Genomic DNA, 16,803 nt, shown 5'->3' with positions numbered 1-16,803 from the left:
TATTCTTTTTATGCAGCTTAGTGCATTTCTAAATAGTCATTACATAATTTAATCATTCAGTCAATAATTCTTTCGTGGAATTGTATAATCAACTTTATTTAGAATTGTACTAACTGCATACATTTTTTTTGTAAAAAATAATTCTCTTATATATTCTCTTATAGAAATGTACTATTAAAAATATTTTCCTCTAAGAGTGGGGAAATTCATGTTCACCTGTGTCTTAACACTTCTTTATTCGGCCATTACTAAGATTTCTGTAAACTACTAATGTACTAACTGTCATTTTTCTCTCGAGATGCACTGTTAGCCTCTCTTATTTTTCTGTTAAAACTTTGCATACTTTTTTACTAGACTTTATTTAGAATTGCACTAAATATATAAAATGTTTTCTTGCTAAAATGAGGAAAGGGCAAGAAACATATTTCTTGAATTCTAATGCATCTAATAAGAATAAATTAAATAGAAAGGCAAAACATTTTTTCAAAATGGCCTACCAGTGCCAGAAATGCACAATTCTAAAAATGAGATCTAGGGATGAGACATAAGGCAAAAGAAGCGGGTCATAAAGCAAAAAAGGGCTCAGGAAAACCTGTCAAATTATATGATCAGTACAAGTAAAGCTTTTTTACTACCCATGTTAATTTGTAGCCTTAGCATTTTCAAAATTTTACCTTGTTTATCCTAATCCCTTTCTATGAGAAGAGAAGCAGAGAGAGGAAATGGCAGCTGGCATTTGAAAGTACATTTCAAATTATGAGTTTGGCTTCTCTATTAATTACTTTTAAAATCCACCTTACTGAGGGACCTTTCCAAAAGACAAAGCTTAGCTACATTTATGAGTTCATCAATTATAGGGACATCAATAGGCTTTCCTGTCCTCAGGTTCTTTCTTTCCTTTCTCCCCTCATTTTTTGTACTATTCACACCCATTTATCTCTCTAGTGTTATTCTGCGTTTCATATTCCACTCCTTTGGTGTGTATTATCCCAACTTCTATTTAGCGTGCATCCTCTTATCATTATTTTATCCTCAGTCTCGCTCTTCTATCAATATTTAGACACTATGGTAATGTCATAATTCACAATAGTCTGAGACAAGTGCTGGGTGCATCCAACACTCTACATGGTAATATGGTCATGGAGAGAGTAGGTACTGTACATGGATGCACTCCTCAGTGATAAAAAGCAGGTTGATTGGTCCACGTGAGCCTGAGGAGGAGAGGAGCTGGGCCAAAGCCTCTCACTTTCCATTTCCCTGCTAGTCAGTGTTTAAGGCAGAATGGTGGGATTAGTAGGGCAGAGATGATTGACCCAAAAGATCTCAAACTAACCTACATTCTCTGCTTGAAAAGCAACCTGGAATCGGGTCTTCACAAAGCTGGAGTAGCTAGTTACCTATTTTGTCATCAGTTCCATAGTGTTAGTTGTTAATAAACAAATACCATGCTGCTTCAACTATAAAGATAAAACTTTTTCAGTCTTTTGTGTTCAGTTCCAATATCAGGCTCACTCTTTTTCACATTTCCCTTGGGATTTTTCCTTCTCTGTCAGAGTATATTGATAGCGGTGTTGTGTAATATTTGTGATCTTACAGTATTTACTGTAAATAATCGCTGATGCAAATATTCTCTATTTCTATATTTACTTTTAGAGGCTGCTGGAAGTGTGGGCCCCCACCATTATTGATAATGGAGACACCATTGCCTTTGCACAGCCAGTATATGAATCAGGTTCAAACCGTAGAATTATAGATGCAGAAGTTTACACAGAATGCGGGATCTTCAATTTGTTCGCTGCGAGTTTGGCCAATGGACAGAAGCCACCAGTTTGCTTAGGTAGGTACAAAAACCTAATATATGAAAAGAACTGTGATGAGTATATATTTTTCATATTATGAGCCCAATTCTGATGTCACATGTACTGGCGTAACACCACATTAATTCCATCAGTCTGAATGGAGTTACTCCTGGTTTAGACAGGAATATGTTAGGGGAGGACTCTCCTTCTTTTTAGGGATATCACTGCAGATTTTTTTAAAAGATCTGGAAATGGCAAACAGCCATGCCATTATAAGTATTTAGAATGTACCCCCCAAATAATATCTCAGTTAAAACCTGTAAAAACCCACTACAATAAACCAATGTTTACTGTAAATGAAAAGATGTATTCAAATATATTTTTAGTTGTAAAGCTTTCAATTAGAGTAGATGCTATGAACTGCAATTCAGTAATTTACGGAATGGCATGAGGAATATTGGTCATTGCTTTTTAGTGCCAGGAGTAGACATGATGATGGCATGAGCAGCAGCGGATTCCGCTTTGCCTAGGGGGTGCTCTAATAGCATAAAACTAATGTAGTCTGCTCTACAACCCGTGTCTTTCTAACCTCCGCATGCTCAGAGTAAGCCTGGTCTACACATCACGGTAAATCGATCTAACTTACACAACTTCAGTTACATGAATAACATAACTAAAATTGATGTAGTTAGATCCACTTACAGTGGTGGCTACGCTGCGTTGTGTTGACGGGAGAGCATCTCCCGTCAACTTCCCTTATGCTTCTCAGGGAGGTGGAGTACACAAAATGATGGGAGTGCGCTCTCCCATCGATTTAGCTTGTCTTCATCAGACCCACTAAATCAACACTCGTTGCATTGATTGCAGCAGTGTCGATCTACTGATAAGTGTAGACATGCCCTCATGAGGGAATGGCTGGAGTACATTGTGGTGCAGTGTTCCAAAGCTGTGCAACTACTTCTGTGTGGTTCCTAAATTATGGTGAACTTATCTTGTGGGCTGGTTTGTCCTGGACCTGACTTCACATACCGGGAATAACCTGACATGTCCCCTTTCTCTCCTGCCATGTCACCTATACAAAAGGGATGGGGGATGACAATGGGGAGCCCAATTTGCTAGCTTTATGCCAGCAAAGAGCATCCTTCCTCATGAAGAGTATTCTGTTGGCCAGGTATGGTTAGGTTGTGGCCCATTTGCATTAGCTGAGTGGCACAAAGGGGCCACATTGTAAAAAGGAATCAAATCTTGTCTCTCTCTCTCTGTTCATCTAGCCCCCGTCTCCTCTCTGTCCCTTCCACAATATCACACCGTTGGTGTGAAACCCTCCTTCTCTAGAGTTCCTTTGTGTTCTCTCAGCCGTACCATCTCTCCTTTACTTTTCAAATCTTGTCTGAAAATATTTCCCTGTTTTATTTAACTATGTAAAGCTTTTGGGGACAGGGTCAGTGTCAATACAGTTAGTGAATCAAATTTCCAATAATAGATGCACATGTACATAATGACATTACATTTTTATTTTTCCAGAGCCATGTGCAGTATCCCCAGAAGAGATGGAGAAAAACAATCTTGAGCTGAAATGGAGGGATACCACTAAATTGTATTTAGAAAGTGGAGACTTTGTTGAATTTGACTGTAAAACATGGATATGTGAGGGATCCAACATCTTCTGCATTTAGAATACAATGTATGGAGGGGAAAGTAGCATATCCTAAATGTAAGAAAAGAGGTAAGTAATCTCCAATTAAACTACAGTACTGGTGAATCATCTGACTAAAAGATTTCTTAATTTTTACTGAGGAATTCTAGGGTTTAAAAATACAAAAATGCATGGCAGAGTGGCACTATTGTGATGGTACCATATAAACTCATGGGAAAGCATGGATCCTGACCCAGACCTCTTGCTATCTAAATAGACATGACAAATGGAGATAAGAGATGCAGCTTGCAAGCAAAGTGACAACACTACTACTTGAGTTGGGACAATCACCCTCTGCCATCTGGCTTCTGTGGGTTACAGACAAGACAGAAAAACTTTGCAAGTGTCTAGTCTTACCCAACTTCTCTGGCTGGCCCAGTTCCTCACCCAGGCAGCTGACTTCCATTGTGGTCTCCACTCCTTTGACATCCCTCTGAGCTGATTTTAGCTCCTAAATCCTTGCTTACAGTAAGCACTGAACAGGTTACATGTTAGGCAAAGCTCCCTAATCTCCTCTACTTCCTAGGAAACCTTCTGATCCATGGCAGTCAGTTTGCTTGTCACCACATTTATCTGCCTTGTCGTTCCAGAGTGGGAGTGTTGCAGCTGGCCTTCTTAGTCTTGTAGCTGCTGCCCTAAGATAGATTTAGGCCATATCTATACTTACAAGCTGACAGTGGCACAGTTGTACCAATACAGCTGTGCCGGTGTCAGAGGGCTCGCGTAGCCTCGTTATGCCGATGGGAGAGAGCTCTCTTGTCAACATAATAAAACCAGCTCAATGAGATCTTTCGTTGACATCACACTGTGCATGTGTGCGCTTATGACGGCAAAAGTTATGTTGCTCAGCGGGTATTTTTTCACACCCCTCAGCGATGAAATTTTACCAACATAACTACTAGTGTAGGCCTGGCCATAGACTGCATGTCATCTCTCCGTCCTTTCTGGTAAGCCTCCCCACTGTTGATTCAATACCTTTTGCAAAGTCTCCAGCTCCTGTTTTAGGTGCTGTTTTAATTCCTTTTGACCATCTTTGACTTTGCACTTTTTAGCCTAAGCCTTTCGCCAGTATTCAGGGTCTTCCACCGTTTTTTATGTTGGGAGGAAAAAATTGGTGTAGTGTCCAGTAGTTCCAAGACACAGCCCTTGTTATTTACAAAGAATGGACACAAAGTCCTGTTTCTCTGAATGGTTGGATCAGACAACAGGAGGTAGTTTCTTGCTCACAATTCCAAGCCTACCTTTACATTCACCAATCTGACCAAAAAGATCTTTTCTGTCAGGGCCATGCTACCAGAACTTGTATTGCTGTCTCTCCATAGCTTTCTGGCAAGCTCACACATGCACACGCGCGCCTACACACTCCCTTCCTTCATCTCTCATTTAATCCCCAGCCCTCCTATTGTCATCCCTAGAGAAACCACTCAACCAGAATTGCTCTAGCCTTTTCTCAGGCCTTGCACATGGTCTCGTCCATGGGCAGTGGTTTCCATTGTGTCAGCTGTCACTAGACAAAGGGGCATGTAACTGCTTCCTCATTTAGCCTGAATGAAAGATGAGTATCATGCCCCTCAGTTTCACTGAGGTCTGTGACTCCCCATCAATCAGACCTGCTTACTGCAAGCTACTCTATCTCCAGTACAACAATACCATCAAATTTATTGATGGGGAAAAAAATCTATTGTCTTACATTGTTCTAGTTCTCCTGTCTTCTGATAAAGAAGAATCATAATTGCTGATCTTCTTCCCATATTAGGATGACTATATCATTGTGGCAATTTCCCACATCACCTTTTTAAACTGGTGTGAGAAATGACACCTCCTTTACAGCATTATGGGAACAGAAGCAAATAATTCCTGCATACGTATGAAGAAGGCTGGCTGGAAGCAGCTGATAAGAAGCAATGGAACGAAACAGGTTCAAGATCCCTGTTCCAAAAATTCCATCACTTTCAAATGCTAATAACTACGCCATGGATACTGATAAAATACAGTAATACGTAGTAAATCAATGTATGGTTTTCTGTGCTACTTTTAAGTTCCACTTTAAAATAAGTAATAGTTTTTAATATGAAAAGTAGTTGAACCACTGCTGTTCAGGGGTAACTGCAATAACATTTGATGAAGTTTGTTCCCATTTACTTTCCAAAAAAGGTTAAAGCCATCCAGTATGAGTTTTATGCCATTCTGTTGAAATCAATATTCTGTTCCTGTGCAATCCATAGGGGATTTGTATGTAATAGTTGTTTAAAAAAATTGACATCTACTAAACTGATTTTCTAGTGTTTGTTCTCTCTCTGACAGGCACTTCAGGATGAATAAAATGAAGCATCAAGCAGATAATTTTTACTCAGATCTGAGGCTCAAAATCCATTAACCGGTTATTTGTAATGTTCACACATTATGTCCTTTGTCAGTATTTTAGCTTAAATTGATTACATGTATCAGTTCAGTTCCTTTTTTTATCGTTGGTCACAATGGTTTAACATATACAATCATAAAATAATAACAGATGGGAATATAAGTTCAAACTCAGATCAAACTACAGCTTTTTATGCTATTTGGAAAAGGAAACTTAAGGGAAATTGTACACATCTGCACATCCTGAATTACACACTTCCTGCTTGCTGAAACAGAAAGCACCGGTATTCCCTCTGGCCCAAATAAGGAAACTCCAGGAAGTCTCATTAGAAACCTTAATCTTGAGAGATTTTTAGCCCAATCACCACACCAGAAAGTTTGGGATATGCATGGAGGCTTTTTTGAATTCTGCCCATCACTATTAGCTGTTGGTGATCATTTTTCCAATGTTTTAGTCCATGCAACCAAAAAATGATCCTGTCATCTAGCACAGTTGTACACAAAACATTGACTTCTCTGGTTAAAGTTTAAATTCATAGTGTCTTAATTATTTTCCTTTATAAAATTAAAGATTTGTATGTTTCATTTACCACTCTTAAAAAGTCTGTTTGTACTTTTTTGTTTGTTTTTTTTTAACACCATAATCTGAAGTAAAGAGGGAAGGAATCTTAGGATTTGTAGAAAAATGGAGACAAAGATGAAAGCCTGCAGCTAATTTAAATAGCAACATGATACATGCATTTGATAGCGTGTGAATAAATTGTTTGTTGCTATTTTCCACTGTATGCAATAAACTGGAAATTAGACTAGTGCTGTGACAGAGATGAATCATTATCAGAATCCACATAGACAAATAAATGAAGGTAAAGTGAATATTGAGGGGATGCTATATGTAGGTAATGGATCAAGTTCTGGACCTGTGGCATACACAAATAAGCACACGTACACTATAAAAGCTGAAAAAAAACTGGGCATGTATTTTCTCCAAAATTATGTGAATGTTGAAGTTTTTCACATTATTGCAAGACTGCCTCTAGCACTTATGTTACTGATTCTCCTAGTGGAATCCACAGTCCAAATTTAGTCACCCAGGCTCCTATTCAATACACGGGAGAGTCAGTCACCCTAGGGTAATCTATATTTGAGCCTGGAGGTGGGATTCCCTGCTTCTATAGACATACCTGCCCTGCACAGGCACCAGCACCAGCTTGGCCTAGCTTCCGTGAGTACAACCCACCAGACTCTCTGCTACCTACCTGGGGGGGGGTGAGCCCAAGCTATTGCCCGTGCTGCAGCACCACCGGCTACTTTTAGATGCTAGGTTGGACTGAGTTAGTGTGGGTAAATACATCGGAGCTGGGCGCCACACCTCAAATGTATATGTATCTTTAGACTGGGATTCACAAAAGCCAGGAGGTTGAGCAAGAGGGCACCTAAGCTAGACAGTAGGGAATGCCAAGGACAAGGCTGTGGCCTAAGCCTTAACCATCAGCGGCAGTTGAGAGCACTTTTCTCCACTCAGGATACACAGTTGTGAATGCTTTCCTGGAGTTAAGCACCTAAGTCAGGTCGGCTCTTTCTCATAAAATACACACCACTAGGTGTGGTGTCATTGTACCCTACGGCGTGTGTGCATACACGTGCGCACACACAGCTAGAGACCTAAGTCCAAAGCTTGGGTGCAGAGCAGGGACTTGAAGTCAGGTCATGCAGGTGATTCACTAAACTACTAGGCAATCGGTTATTCTGGTATATGTCTTTCTCAAGTTCCAGTTGTAGCTGTTCCACTTTGTCTGCCTAACTAACTAAAAAATTCATTAGAACGGGGACTTCAACTTGGGACTTCCACATCTGAGAGAGTCTCAGAAACCTGGGTGACTGGGCAACAAAATGGCAGATGGAACTGAATGTTGATAAATGCAAAGTAATGCACATTGGAAAACATAATCCCACTACACATAAAATGATGGGTCTAAATTAGCTGTTACCACTCAAGAAAGATCTTGGAGTCATTGTGGATAGTTCTCAACATCCGCTCAATGTGCAGCGGCAGTCAATAAAGATAATGGAATGTGGGGAATCATAAGAAAAGGGATAGATAAGACAGAAAATACCATATTGCCTCTATTTAAATCTATGGTACACCCACATCTTGATGCAGATCTGGTCACCCATCTAAAAAAATATATATTGGAATTGGAAAAGGTACAGAAAGGGGTAACAAAAATGATTCGGGATATGGAACAGCTTCCATATGAGGAGAGATTAGTAAAACCAGGACTTTTCAGCTTGGAAAAGAAACAACTAAGGGGGGATATGATTGAGATCTACACAATAATGACTGGTGTGGAGTAAGTAAATAATGAAGTGTTCTTTACTTCTCCTCATAACACAAGACCTAGGGGTCACCAAATGAAATTAATAGGAAGCAGGTTTAGAACAAACAAACAAAAAAAAGGAAGTATTTCTTCATACAACACACACACAGACACACATGGGGTCAACCTGTGGAACTGTTTGCCAGAGGATGTTGTAAAGACTAAGATTATAACAGGGTTCAAAAAGGAACTTGATAAATTCATGGAGGATAAGGCCACCAATTGCTATTAGCCAGGATGGGCACAGATGCAAAACCATGCTCTGAAGTGTGCCTAGCCTGTATTTGCCAGAAGCTGGGAACAGGCTGCAAGGGATGGGTTTACTAGATGATTACCTGTTCTTTCATTCCCTCTGAAGAACCTGGTATTGGCCACTGTTGGAAGACCGGATACTGGACTAGTGGACCCTTGGTCTGGATCTCCGCAAGATGAGGTGTGTGAGGTAATATCTTTTATTAGACCAAGTTCTATTGGGAGAGAGAGAGAGAGAGAGAGAGGGAAGCTTTTGAGCCACAATGAGCTCTTCCTCAGTTCTGGGGAAGGTACTCAGTGTCACAGCTAAATACAAGTTGACAGATTCTGGTCCTGTCAGTGACAGGCATATTGGCTTCAGTTTGGCATTGTCTATTCCCTGACAATAGTGTCAGATATCATTAAGCAGTGGAATTGCTTTGAGAAGAGCTTCAAGCAGGCAGGTAGAAAATGGTGTGACACTGAGTTCAATGACAGTCTGCAATATAAGACCTATACAAGATTCTCATGGAAGGAATCAACCAGTTAGGGATCATGCAAAATACACTGTGCAAAGCAGGGGAAAGCATAAGGGGAAGATTAGTTATCAAATAAACAATAATGAAGTCAAGAAGCTGCTAACAACTTTGCATACATTTGGTGAGCTTTCCCTGTCTCTGAAGTACAGATATGAATGTATCGGTCAGTCCCGTCAGGGCATGTGCACAGTCATTACACTGTCCATGACCTCTGGTGGCAGGACACATGAATGGCTATAAACAGGTACACAGAAGTTTTTGCATTAATTGTCCTTAACAAAACAGAAAGATAAATCTCCATAAAACATGTGAGCGCCTCTCTCTCTCTCTCTCTCTCTTTCTCTCTCACACACACCCTCTGTAGTAGGGGGGTTGCCCATGCCCTGGACAATTTGAAAAATGGGTGCCCCAGGCCTGGCAGGAGCCACTGGGTGGAAGCCCTGAGCTCCAGCAGGAGCCGGCGGGGAGGCAGAAGCCCTGAGCCTGGGTGCCCTGGCGCCCAGCAGGAGTTATCAGGGACAGCAGCCCAGAGCCCGGCTGCCCCAAGCCCCAGCTGGAGCCATGGGAGGTGGTGGTGGGGCAGCAATCCTGAGCCCGGGCAGGAGCTGCAGGGACTGGAGCTACGAGAGATGGCAGCCCCCAGCCCAGGTCCCTGAGTTCCAGGGGGTGAAAGCCCCAAGTCCCGTCTGGAGCCCGGGTGCCCTCAGCCCCAGCAGGAGCCATGTGGGGTGGCAGTCTGGAGCTCAGCTCTGGGGCTGCTGCAGCGCAGAAGTGAGGGTGTATCACCCTCACTTCTGCGCTGCCTGTGGAGGTGGGTCTGATCTCTCCCCTTAACAGCCATGCAGGGGAAGGAGAAGTCCTGTCCCTCCCCAGCCCTGCTGATTTCAGGAGATCATGTTTCATGGGGCAGGGCATATTGTTTGGACTACATTAGTCTTTCTGGTTCTTTTGTATTTTTCCTATCAGCATTTGTTATCTTGGTCAGGGGTTCTCAACCAGGAGTCTGGGTCCCCCTGCGGGGGGGGGTGCTGCAAGCACGTTTCAGGGGGTCCTTCAAGCAGGGCTAGTGTTAGACTTGCTGGAGTCTGGGGCACAAAGCCAAAGACCCACTGCATGGAGCTGAAGCTTGGGGCCCTGAGCCCTGTCATCCAGGGTTGAAGCCACAGCCTGAGCAGCTTAGCTTCACGAGGGGCCCTGTGGCATGGGGCCCCAGGCAATTGCCCTGCTTGCTCCCCCCCAATGCCAGCCTGGCTTTTATATGCAGAAAACCAGTAGTTTTGGCACAGCTGGGTGTGATGGTTAGACCCCCCTTTCTGGGGTACCACCTGATATATTTGGGTCCCACTGAGCCCACCCGTTCCACCAGCCTGGGCTTCCTAACGTTGTCCTTGCTGTTCCAGGCCCTCAAGCCTTCTCTAGCACACACAAGTGTGGCCATACCAACTGCAGACACAGCCTGAAATCAGCTCTGTGAGGGCGGATTCAGCTCGGGGATCTACCAGCACTCACGTGCAAACCTCCTTTGTGGTGTAAGCCCAAAATAATATTGTCTTGCGCTGTATAGAGAGATCTGTACAGCACACACTCAAAAATCACACCCCACACCCCTGCTCAATGCACAGCTTTTTGCCCCTCCCCATGAATTGCACAAACTGGGTTTTGAAATAAACAAAAAAGAAGTTTATTTACTAAAAAGGTAAATTTAAAGTGATTAAAGGGATAGCAAACAGATCAAAGCAGATTACTGAGCAAATAAAACAAAACATGCAGACTAGGCTCGATAACATTAAAGAAATTGGCTACAAATAGTAATTTCTCACCCTAAATGTTGTTTTATGCAGGCTGCAGAGTTTCTTGAAGTAAACTGCACCCTTGCAGCTCAAATTCCAGGTATACCCATCATAGGCTGACCTTTCTCAGCCTGGATCCCCATCCTTCTCCCCAGATCAGTCTTAAGTGTTTCCAGCAGTCATCCTGGGCAGGGATTCATAAAGAAAGTGACCTTGATTAACTCACTCACCAGCCTTAAATAGAATTTACATATAGCGGGAATCTTTTGTTTCCCAGTCTGACCTCTCCATCCCCTCTTAAAGGAAAAACACTGAAAGCCAAGATGGGAGTCTAGTACCAATTGACACGATCACCTGACCCTGTAGTGTCAAAGCAGCAACTCAGGAAGCTTCTCAGGAAGGTGGGAGATTAGTATCTTCAAAGTCTTATTGTTCTTCTAATGGCCCATTCAGGCTGATTGCTACTGTCCGATGGGCGTTTCCCAGATGCAAACAATTTTGCAATTGATACAGAGTTTATATTCTAATTTAGAACAGCAATGATACTGCATACAAATAGGATAATCATATTTGGTTAAATCAGAACCTTTCCAAGGATATCTCACAAGACCCATCTTGCATCAAATACAACTTAGTTATGCCATATTCATGTCATAAGCATATGTCTATGAAGACCACGGGGTGTAGTGTCACAGTGGGCCATGGAGTTTTTATAGCCTATTGGAGTCAGAATGAAAAAGGTTGAGAACCCCTGATCTAGGTCATTGTGACATTTTATGATTTTTTTTACTCGTTTTTTATAGTTAATTTGTTAGCTCAATTAGCACAAGAGCCTATCTAGTTGCAGGCATCAGCCATTGGGATGCTTACAAGCACAGCAATTAGGAGGCAGAATGTGTCCCATTCTCTCTCTGGGACGTTAAGCAGGGTTTTTGAATTAGAACAGATTAGAACTCGAAGTTGTAGCTGAGCCTTTGAGTGATGGACAACCTTGCACCCAAAATGCTTCTATGGCCTCTCCTGGGAGTGAGGTCAATAGTGCAGTGTGGAGCAGTCACTCCCCAGACTAGGGAAAGCCCTATCTCCACAAGGTCTGATTGATCAGGGGAGGAGCCAACCCAGATCATCAGCTGGGTAGAGTACTGGAAAGAAATCCTACACCTGACTTCCTGCTGCTGATTTTCCTGTCACTGGAAGAGGGGAATGTCACTGCAAGTCCTGAGCTCTAGCCAAGTAGAGAAAGGGGGAAGACCAGTCTTGAAGCTCTATTTTCCAGCAAGTCCCTTCATCAGGAAAGCCTCAGTGCTTTCTCTGGTACTGTCCATCTTACGTGGGTCCAGGTCCTGCAGTTCATCTTCTCCACTCAGTACAATGCCACCTTGGCATTCCAGTGCTGATTCTTCTTCAGACTAGAAGTGAGATCCTACATATTGAGATCTCCTTACAGGAGGTCTGAAGCATCTCAGGATTCCTTATTGTGCAAGTTAACGTGCTGGCACCATGACTCTTACATGAGCAGATCTCGACATAGCTTCCTTTGGAGTTGGGCCATGGTACTACATCAAGTACAGCGGTGGACTTTCTTGAATCTAGGAAGTGTTTCTCCAGTCTCCATGTGATATTCACATAGTCAGCACTTGCTAGGTCTCTATCAGGGTGCCATGCTCTAGCTGGCACTGTTCTGTGTACCAGAACCATTACACAGCAGCTGAAAGAATTTCTCCAGTTTCTGGTCCTCCAGCTATGGATGCTCAGCAGACAGTGGAGCAGATGGAATATTTAATGCTTTCACTCAACACTTCATTATTGCCAGATGAGGCTGCTGTTTCAGAATTATCTTCCCCTGTTCTAGACGATTACAAAAAGTATGAGGAATTTATGAAAAAGGTAATTACCTCTGGGAATACAAACTGAGTTGGTCCAGGATAATCCACACCAACTGGTGGCTATTTGCCTTCTTCAGGACCTGAGTGAGCACTCAGGAAGTAAATGCTACTTTTACTTAGTGAGGATGTGTTTTGCAGTTCCTTATCCTTCGCTCCCTGGAATCTCTGGACCTACTGAGGCTAATTATTTTCTAATGTGTGGTGTTCCTCCAGCATGACAAATAAGGCAACCGGGCAATTAATTGCTGCTCTCTACCCTGATCTATTAAATAATTGTTTTCTAAGAACTAAAATAATGAAGCCCTGCTAAAAAAATACAAGGTAATTCATTTCAAAGGTGTCAGTTGCACAATGCACACTTTTGATAGTTTTTTTCCTGTATTTACCAAATACAGTAACTCCTCGCTTAATGTTGTAGTTATGTTCCTGAAAAATGCGACTTTAAGCGAAACAATGTTAAGCGAATCCAATTTCCCCATAAGAATTAATGTAAATGGGGGCGGGGTTGGGTTCCTCACACTCTACAAGGCAGCACGAATGGAGGGAGGGGAGACAGCATGGCAGACAGAGACATACACCCTGGGTGTGAGAGAGAGATTGCCCACTCTAAGACACTGCCTTTTAAAGTAGATCAGCAAGTTGATACAGCAGCTGGTCCAGGAAGCTCCCTCAGTCCTAAGCCCTGTCGTGTCACCTCCCCCCCCCATGGAGATGGGGTAAGTGGGGTGCAGGAGCAGAGGGGAAGGGGACACCCTGACATTAGCCCCCCGTCTTCCCCTCCTGTACCGCAAGCAGGAGGCTCCGGGGAGCAGCTCCAAGGCAGAGGGCAGGAGCAGCACATGGCAATGGGGGGAGGGACAGCTGAACTGCAGGCAGGTGATAGCCTGCTGGGCGGCTGCAGCACAGGGAACTTAGGGGAGCAGCGAGCTGATATGGGGCTGCCGGTCCACCCTGTTCCAATCCCCCACCAGATCTCTCCAACAGGCTGCTCTTCCTGCAAGCAGTGGACAAAGCAGGCGGCTGCCAAACGACATTATAAGGGAGCATTGAGCAACTTCAAATGAGCATGTTCTCTAATTGATCAGCAATGTAACAACCAAACAACATTAACCAGGATGACTTTAGGTGAGGAGTTACTGTACTTAAAAAGGCAGTGTACTTACAGTGGGGTCAGCCTACTTAAAGGGGCAATCACTCTCTCTCACACAGGGTATCTGTCTCTGTCTGCTATGCTGTCTCCCCTTCCTCCATTCGTGCTGCCTTGTAGAGTGTGAGGAACCTAACCCCCCACTATTTACATTAATTCTTATGGGGAAATTGGATTCGCTTAACATTGTTTCGCTTACAATAGCTGTCAAGGTTCACTCCCCACTCTGAACTCGAGGGTACAGATGTGGGGACCCACATGAAAGACCCCCTAAGCTTATTTCTACCAACTTAGGTTAAAAACTTCCCCACGGCACAAATCCTTCCTTGTCTTTGGATGGGTACTTCTGCCACCACCAAGTGAGTTAGACAAAGATTCAGGAAAAGGACCACTTGGAGTTCCTGTTCCCTAAAATATCCCTCCAAGTCCCTTCGCTCCCTCTCCTGGGGAGGCTTGAGAATAATATACCAACTAAATAGATAAACCAGATTCTTAAAAAAACAGAACATTATTATAAAGGGAAAAAAAAGTAAAAGAAGCACCTCTGTAAAATCAGGATGGAAGGTAACTTCACAGGGTAATCAGATTCAAAACACAGAGGATTCCCTCTAGGCAAAACTTTAAAGTTACCAAAAAAAAAAAAAAAAAAAAGAACAGGGATAAACCTCCCTCTTAGCACAGGGAAAATTCACAAGCTAAAAACAAAAAATAAGCTAATGCGCCTTGCATTATTTACTTACTCTTTTTGCAATATTGAGACTCATTTTAAGATGATTTTAGGAGAAGGAGTTTTCTGACCTGATGCTTCTCTGCTTCCCCCAGAGAACACACAAACAAAGAGCACAAACAAAGCCTCCTCCTTTCCCAGATTTGAAAGTATCTTCTTTCCCCATTGGTCCTTTTGGTCAGGTGCCAACCAGGTTATTTGAGCTTCTTAACCCCGTACGGGTAAGGAGGAATTCTAGGCTACCCTTAGCTGTATGTTTATGACAGTCGCATTTTTCAGGAACATAACTACAACGTTAAGCGAGGAGTTACTGTATTAGATACAACACAATGAGGGGGGATGACAAACAGCAGGGACGGACTGGGTGAGGAAGGGTGAATATCACAGCAATATGATCGCACAGTTGCTCACATCAGAAATGTACATTGCCATGACGAGTCACCTGCTAGAATTGGTATTTTGGTGTTTAACTTAGGCAGACCAAGATAGTAACATGTCTAGAGTTTTTAAACAGGAACACAATAGAACATAAATGCTGCTTACTGTTATGGATGCATCTTGGAGAAGGCAACCAGTCATTCTTTGTGCATATAACTTTGGTGTGCAGATTTTCAGGACTATATTCATGAGCGCACACACATGAAATGTCATCACCTTCTTGGTAGGTTTTCCCGTAGTTACATATAAATTTACCATCTTCCAAATGAATGACAGAACACTTTCCTAAAGGCAAAAAGGTTAAGTGCATCTAGCAACTGGGCATTTTTTTTCGTTAAAGTATCCTCTGACTGCTCTTGAAGCAATTCCATTCCCAACTCATCAGCTGCTACCCAAGGGTGAAAACCTGACCCCATAGAAGTCAATAGGAGTTTTGCCATTGACTTCCATGGCACCAGGGTTTCATTCCAAGCCCCTAAGGCTTCATGCTAAGTTATTATTCACCCACTTATCACTGACTCGGACTCAGAGTCTGAAGATTTGCTACAGAGAAACACAAGTTGCTCCCTCCTGCCAAGATCCTAACCAAGAGCTAAGCATGCTGACTCCACAGCCCACCATGCCCCTTAGAGCCTGGGAGCAAAGAACGAGGCTCAAGACCAAAATTCTAACCCCCTGAATATTTTTTAACCTTTCTCACCCACCTGCATGAGTCATGAGTGCCAGGAAGGTGTGATTGGCAATTATATTGTGATTGAAGTGTGAGCTTCTTGTGGCTTTGCGCCTCCTATCAATATACTCCCTACAGTGGGAAAGCCGCCCACTCTGTGCAAAAAGGATCCTCTACTTCAGACCCCCTCTTTAGAATTCACCTCTTCCACTCTTACTTTCTACATCATTTTAACCACCAATGTCTCTGAGCCTACTGTCCTGGTACCAGAACTGCTATCCTGTGCATTGTGATGGTCTGAATTTGACTGTAAGCTCGTTGGAGAAGGGACCTTGTCCTTGTTTGAGCTCTGTAAAGTACTGTGCACACTTATGACACTATTTCATTCAGACAGAATTCAATTATAGGTATTGTTTTGACCCACTCCTCTCTTCTAAGTTTTCACGGGCAGTAGTTATTCCTAACAGCAACTTTGTAATTAATCGAAGGGGGATTTTCAGGTAGTTTTTCAAATGTAGAATAAAAACTTTTCAAGCATATACATATAAAAATTAGTGTCTGAATAAAGTGAGTAAAACCCAAGAAATTCAGAGCTCCGTCCTCAGCTGGTATAAACTGACATAGCCCCATCGTGTTCAGGCGAAGTAACACTAATCTACACGAGCTGAGGATAAGGCCCTTAGTATTTTGGTCATTGTGTCTAGCTCAGCCACATGAGGTTTCTACAAGTGGTTTCCCTAACCTTGGACAAGGAGCCATTTTCCACATGCTGTACCAAAGCCAAAAAATGACATCATAACCATTTTTGCATAAGATTATTATAATTGTTATTTTTTCCCTTTAGAAACAGGAAAAAACTGTAGCCGGCCACCTACTATTGAGAATGGAGACACAACTACTTTCTTGGAAAAAGGATACCCATCTGGCTCCTTTGTAGAATTCAAATGCCAAAAATTTTATGCAATGGAAGGACAGAACAGATCTTTTTGTGACAATGGGAATTGGACAAAAGCACCACTCTGTTTAGGTAAAGAAGATGTTGCTTTCTTAGGCTTTGAGGTTTATTTAGAGATTCACTGAACAAAACTCATCACCTGTGTAAACACATTACTTTAATGTGCTTACCTGGGGGTGAGGGGGG

At 42.6% G+C, this 16,803-nt stretch overlaps 1 protein-coding gene across 1 annotated transcript in view; it reads left to right on the top strand.

The window, feature by feature from the left end:
- The window catches only part of LOC119566992 (complement receptor type 1-like), a 207,535-nt gene that overhangs the window by 92,122 nt on the left and 98,610 nt on the right, over positions 1–16,803 (top strand). The window contains 7 exon segments of the mRNA XM_043520786.1: positions 1,654–1,672; positions 1,674–1,746; positions 1,749–1,820; positions 1,822–1,837; positions 3,324–3,433; positions 3,435–3,525; positions 16,507–16,689. Coding sequence (XP_043376721.1) covers positions 1,654–1,672; positions 1,674–1,746; positions 1,749–1,820; positions 1,822–1,837; positions 3,324–3,433; positions 3,435–3,525; positions 16,507–16,689 — 564 coding nt within the window.

The sequence above is a fragment of the Chelonia mydas genome, chromosome 8 (assembly GCF_015237465.2).
Source record: "Chelonia mydas isolate rCheMyd1 chromosome 8, rCheMyd1.pri.v2, whole genome shotgun sequence".
NCBI lineage: Eukaryota > Metazoa > Chordata > Testudines > Cheloniidae > Chelonia > Chelonia mydas.
The sequence above is the reverse complement of the archived record's forward strand: the minus strand, read 5'-3'. Positions and strand labels throughout refer to the sequence as shown.